Here is a 6,775-nt window from a genome sequence, read left to right as displayed (position 1 = left end):
TGCAGCTGTTATTGAAATTCCAGTGTGAGGCCTCCCTGAAGCAGATTAAATGAACCTAAATGAGTCCTGTTTTCCCTCAGCTGGAAGATCAACAGTCTCTTCAGAGTCTATTGGGATTTTGTGTCGAGAGGCTAAAAGTAATGCAGCGTGACAGACAACACCTTTTTTTTCTCCCCCTTCTCTGCACTGCTTTTAAATGTTGAAGGAAATTATTCAAAAATGGGATTTAATACTGCTCGAGTGAGCAAAGTTTCTTTTCAGTTTGTCTTTTAGTGTCTTCTCCAGGCTTAAGAGGAGCAAAGGACTGAGTGGACGCCCCTGCAGGGGGTAATGCGATTGCCCAGAAATCTTTTGTGGTTTTGGGAGATGGGCGTGGAGGTCAGGGACATAGATCATGTCCAACTGATTTAACACCGCTCCCCTTAAGACATTACTCCCACTTGAAGAATGAACAATTCAGAGCATATTTGACAACTTGCATCGTCGACTTATTGGTTTGGTGTCATGAAAAACACTGCTGGGTTCTTATAATGTCCCATAATGTGAACTGTCTGCAATTAACATGTTAGTGCTTGGCTTTAAAGAAATACCTCTTTTCCCCCTTTCGTGAAAATCCAGTTTGGGGACTACTTCCTCTATTTAGAATAATTCAGTGATCCTGTTTTCTGTGGAGGCTGCAGAGGAAGCACAGATTAAGAATGATGTGATTCCCTTTACAGTTTTCTTCAGTCTGGTCCCCCAGCAGGACCCCCGGAGCCTTCACATTTATTTTTTACAATTGCCTGTAAAAAAGAAGAAAAAAAAAAAAAATGAAAGAGATGGTGTATTTCAGTCAATTTGAATATTTTAAAGAGATTAATCACTGCATATGATCTGTTGAAAACATGAATAAATTATTTAAAGATGTTAAAGTTAAGTGTGATGCTCATGATTTGATTATGCAACTTCCCTCCTGAGAGTTCAAAGTCAAACCAGAAGTATGCGCTTTCAGATGAAGATATCACAAACTTGACTGCTCTGCGCGCACACAAGATTCACTGTCTCCACTGTGTTCCTGTGAAAATCACACCAACGCGATCAACCTGTGAGGTTACAACCATTAAAATGTTCTGCCTCGTCCTCCTCTGTGCTAGGAAGAACAAGCTGTTTCCACCCAACAAGATTAGCCAGACAGGCAACAAAGAAAGCGCAGAGAAAACACACCATTTACCAACATGTGCTCAGTTAAAAGGCCCATCATAGCATATTGTATTTATATCATGTGAAGCCAGTTATCTGACCTTTAACTAACTGACATCTTATGTGATCCAGTTATCACATTTTGTACAATTTCCTTTTCTCAGCGAGCCTGTAATTCCCTTTTATAGACCACACCGTATGAAAACACGTGTGGCTCCTAGTTTTACAGCACCCATTAAGATTGGTGCTTCATGATTAAAAGGTATTAACAAGATTACCCAGCAGCTGCCATATGGTTCATGAAGCCCTGAGCTAAAATCATGATGGCACAGGTATTAAGCAACTGTCCACTGCAAACACCTCTAATGGCTGAACTTTACAGAAGGGTTTTATCATGTCATCCGTGTGATTTACAGTGAGCACAGCATGTTTCATTTACAATACAAAGTTAAAACTGAGTACATCATTAAGATTCAATATTTGAGATATTTCTATGGGAGCTTTTTGCAACTGTAACTTTTGAAGGTAAGAAAACTAACAATAAATCAACAGGTGTGTGTGCATGTCCTGTGTTGCAACTGGTTGTCTTTATAGTTTGAAACACAAATTCAGGTATCAAAGTTAAGCTACAGAATACACAAATATTTTTTTTTGACATTCAGACATCCAGATTTCTTGCTGAAACTGGATTTGTATTAAATCACTCATGAAAACCAACTGTTTCACATTTATTTATTTTTTACAGCTGCAATAAAGAGTCGTTGGCCCAAGAGATGCCAACTATTTGATAATCTTTTAAAGAATATTTTCTCAATATGAATATTCTGTCTCCCATTACACTAAACTGAATATTGTTGGATTGTGGACATAAGACATTTGAAGATATAATCTTTGGCTCTGGGAAACAGTGATCAACATTTTTCACCATTTTATAGACCAAAGAACTTATAAATTAATAAAGAAAATAATCAACAGGTAAAAGACATGTTTTATTCTCATTCATTAAACGTTACATCTATTAGCCATAACAAAATCAGCAAGATCTAAATATTCTAGTGTGAAAAAAACCCCACCCAAAATAAAAGCAGCAGTGTGTCAGACACAAAAACAAAATAAAGCTTATTTTGTTTTTAATTCACATCAACAATTTACTGGACCATAAGCAAACAAACAGCTATGTCCATGTACATCTCACCATAAGTTAACAGCAGCAAACATGAACACCCACTCCTCTCCCACTGAAATAAAAAATAAATTACTATTTAAAAAAATTAAATCAAATCATTATAATAGAATTGTTAGTTGTAGCCCTAAAGCTTTTTCATCTTAATTCTCATCTCTTATTTTCTTTATGTTCTGCTTTTTGCATAGTAATGTTATCTTCACCTTAACCCCAACAAGAAAGGACATATCTAACATCCCTGTTGAGCAGCTGTAAAGTTACATTATAGATTATAGATTAAAATAAGGAGCTTCAAACACATCACAGTGACTTTTCTTGCATTATTTGAACAGTTTAATGCCCCCCTCCCCTCCCTTTGCTGCCCGCTCTCTAAACACACCTCCCTCTCCTCCGGTCCTCCTCCTCCTCCTCTTTAAGGCTACTTCGCCAGATGGTGCAGCCTTTTCTTTTGTTTACCCATCGCGTCCATGAGTTTACCTTACTAACCTTAGCTACTAAACTATGGCCACTACCCGAGCAGCAGCATCGTCTGGCACCGACAAGTAAGTCATTTCTCTAACTACTTCTCCCAGTGGGTGAACCCTCTAAATCAGAAAAAGTCTTTTCTTTTTTTTTGTCGGAACATGAAAAAAAAAGGACCTGCATCCACCTTTTTTTTTTTTTTTTTTTTTACTTTGCTGTCGCTGCTTTACAACTTCAGGCGTTGTTACCCAGCTGTTGTCGTTCTTCCCTTTGCTGTCTGTCTTTCCCGCTGCGTGGTGATAAAACTCACATCAATACATGGCCGTTTTTAACAGTAAAACGCCCTACATTCATCAGCCCTACTATTTGCGCTGAGTTTTTTTTGACACCTGTAGAGTCCGGCGACTTGTATATACTTTTTATTTGGGATTTCTCAATCTAACTTTTTTGTCAATTTATCCACATTAACCGTTCTCCGCTCTGACTGACAACCCGGCAAACCAATGACAGCATTTAAAAGCCTGTGTACACCGCCGTTGTCGTGGTTACAGGCCGACATTCCAAAGAGCTGGAAATACAGGGGCGGGACTATAGTTGAAGCAGGGGTGGATGCACTTTTTCGAAGAGTAAGTGACGGCATGATAAAAAAAAAGAAAGTTTTTAACTCTTGTAAATGAACGGAATAACACACTCACTCCTCCGCTTTCAAGTCATGCTATTCCACGCTTTTAAATATCCCTCAACAACGGCCCGTAAGCCTACCGGACCTAGCTTTTGTTAGCATGCGTGGCTAACCTGCTAACTGTGAATGCAACGCGTCAGCTAACGTTTCCTAACATTTACATCTCAGTGAACGTTCAGTGAAAACTCTGCATGACCAAATAAAAGAGTCCAAACACGAAGGAAAATGAACAATGGCGTTCATTCTAATGAGTATGTGAAATGAAACAAGTTTTAAAAAAAGTTCAAGTTACCTCACAGCGCAGGTGTTGCAGGCTCACTCATTTACCTGCATGTCTGCCAGGTGTGAAAACGCCTGTGCTTTGAAAGCATGCTCCCCCATTGGACAATATAGTATTGAGACTCCACCCTGTCTGTCCAGCTTTGACTGCATGTAAGACTCCCTTCCCCTTCACACACCTTATGTACAACCACCACTGCACTTAATAACAGTATAATAACTGTATTCCACAATCAGAATCAGCTTGATTGTCATTATGCAGTAAAACAGCACAACGAGATTTGCTTGTGCAGCCTCTAAAAAAGCAATGCCCATGCTCGCACACACACACTCACACATAATTAAGTGCATCAGAACACATGATTAGAGCAACAGTAACAGCAATGGAATATTGCACAAACCCTTATTGCCCCGCCTAATCCTGCTACACCATTTATTGCACTGTCTCAAGTATATAGATATGTTTTATATATTGCACAGTCCATTTTGCATAGAGTTCATATTGCACTTTATCCCATAGCGTTCCTTGCTATTTTGTGAGATTTTATAATCATATTGAGTTGTTATGCTGCCACATACCTACACAGACTTCATATTTAGTCTATTTATAAAGATATAAAAATAGTACAATGATAGAGGCTCAGGTAGAGACAACAGGAGTATGTTAAGGAGGGGAAAAAAGCTCTTGTGGTTGACTTAGCTCTGTTCTGTTGTGCTGCAGGTAACCGAGCGGGAGCGACTTACACCAGGATGGGATTGCTTCAGTAGCGAGACTGTGCCAGAGCTCGAGCCAAACTCTCACCCCTCTGCTGCATTTAGGACTGCGACTCACTTTTTCGTAGCAGCTTGACAGCGGAGCCGTTTGACAAGGAGACAGACATTGGATATGTGTTCCCACTTGATCAGAGCACCGGGAACGTATAATGACTAATTGAAACTTGCTGAATTAACGGACAAGAGAAAGCTCCCTGGCACAATGTTCAGGCAAGTGGATACATCATCCAAGAGACGCCCTTGTGGTGGAAGCGGGCTCAGCCTGTCTCAGCCTCCTCCTCCGTCCTCATCCTCCTCCACCCAGCAGAACCGTATCCGGGCTGTGGAGGTGGCAAGAGGGAGAACAGGGTATGGTTTTACACTGTCAGGCCAAAGCCCTTGTGTTCTCAGCTGCATCCTGAAAGGGAGCCCTGCGGACTATGTTGGTTTGCGGTCAGGAGACTACATCCTCTCTGTCAATGACATCAATGTCTCCAAGGCGTCACATGAGGATGTGGTCAAACTGATTGGACGCTGTTCTGGCGTCTTGAAACTAGTCATCGCCGAGGTAGAGCGTCCCAGGCGGCACCATCACCACCAACGTGCCTCTGGTGGTCGTCACCATAGCACCAACACAATGGCAGCATCTTACCTGGACTCATGCTCCAGCGACGATGAGTTGGATGGTTTTTACAACAGCAGTGTTAACAACAACAATAACAGCAGGTCAGGCTGCGGAGCCCGCGGGGGTTGGTACAAACCTAAACTGGATTCTAAGCAGCTGGGCATCAACCGGGCAGAGAAGGTGGTGGCGGAGCTGCAGTCAGGAGGAATTTTTAACATGATCTTTGAGAACTCCAGCCACTCTTCCAGCAGCTCAGACAAGGAGAGACCCACGGTCGCCTCGTCGTCCAAACCACGTCCGCTGTCTGATCCAGAGTTCCCTCAGTATCGTAGCGCCTCCCGTTCCCAGAGCAACCCCATCCTACTCTCTGAGGAGGAGATGGCTCAAGTTTTGTGCGACGATTCGGTTTTCCTGGACGCAGACTTCCACCATCTCCACATGCACCACCACGAAGAGCAAGACGTGGACGTAGGAGATGGGGGTGACATGGTCTTAGAGCCCAGCGAGGGCATCCTCAATGTGGGCATGATCGTGGGCTATCTTGGCTCCATTGAGCTTGCCTCCACGGGGACGAGTCTAGAGAACGACAGCTTGCAAGCCATCAGAGGCAGCATGAGGCGCCTCAGGGCCGAGCAAAAGATCCACTCACTGGTCCTCATGAAGGTTAGATTAAATATTTTGTAACCCATCTGAGGACAATAACTTTATAACTATATATTTTTTAATACAGCTAGCATTTATAATTAAAGTGCTGGAAGCAATAAACAAAGTGACAAGATTATTCTGTTGTAGCAGTATGAACACAGTGTATCAAGATGAAAGTTTGTCTGTCATCATGCATTTGCTAATGGTGTGTGGTAACTGTGATTGTCTCATTATTTCTCTCGCTATCATGTTATAACATGCATTATGTATATCCTCCCAGGTCATGCATGACAGTGTGCGTCTGTGCAGTGACAGGGGTCAGGTCCTGGCCACCTATCCTGCAGAAAAACTGGCCTTCAGCGCCTGTTGCCCCGACGACCGGCGATTCTTCGGACTGGTGACGATGCAGGCCACGGACGACCACGACGACCGTTACTTCAGCAACGGACGAGATGAAGAGGGTGGTTTGAGGACCTCCTGTCACGTCTTCATTGTGGACCCTGACCTCTGCCACCACCAGGTGAGAACAGAGAGGCAGTGATGGTATATATTGAGGATTTACACTCAAGAGATACCTCTGTCCCATTTATCATTCCTTTTCAAGGGTAAAACTGAATAAACGTGTTTATATAGATACATGACACATTCTGGTATGTAAGACCTGACCCCCAATATCTCACATTGAAAGTGTAGATGTGTTTTTTTACAAAGCTGTAACGAAATAAGACAAAATTCTCAAATATGTGTTGCTATAAGCAGAAATATATTTTCCTTAATAGATAACAGTCTGAAATACCAAAATTCTGTTTCAAATGAGGAATTATCTGATTAGAAAGAAAACCTAAAGTTAATTTAATTGGCTAATGCTAATCAGCCATATAAATATTTTAACATTTTATTCAATTAAAAAAACATTTAGCAGCAGTTTAAATATTTACCTGCAGATTTTTTCAAATGTTTGACAATG

General features: G+C 41.7%; 1 protein-coding gene across 3 annotated transcripts in view; it reads left to right on the top strand.

The window, feature by feature from the left end:
- Positions 1-3,407: 3,407 nt before the first annotated feature.
- Positions 3,408-6,775, top strand: part of rgs12b (regulator of G protein signaling 12b) — a 45,749-nt gene continuing 42,381 nt past the window's right edge. For all 3 annotated transcript variants that reach the window (XM_062428157.1, XM_062428156.1, XM_062428158.1), the window contains exons 1-3: positions 3,408-3,450; positions 4,507-5,826; positions 6,089-6,328. In XM_062428157.1, the coding sequence (XP_062284141.1) occupies positions 4,762-5,826; positions 6,089-6,328 (1,305 nt within the window). In that variant the 5' untranslated portion in view covers positions 3,408-3,450; positions 4,507-4,761. The remainder of the gene's footprint in view (positions 3,451-4,506; positions 5,827-6,088; positions 6,329-6,775) is intronic.

The sequence above is a fragment of the Scomber scombrus genome, chromosome 2 (assembly GCF_963691925.1).
Source record: "Scomber scombrus chromosome 2, fScoSco1.1, whole genome shotgun sequence".
In the NCBI taxonomy this organism is placed as follows: domain Eukaryota; kingdom Metazoa; phylum Chordata; class Actinopteri; order Scombriformes; family Scombridae; genus Scomber; species Scomber scombrus.
Note: the sequence above shows the minus strand (reverse complement) of the source record. Positions and strands in the feature narration are given on the sequence as shown.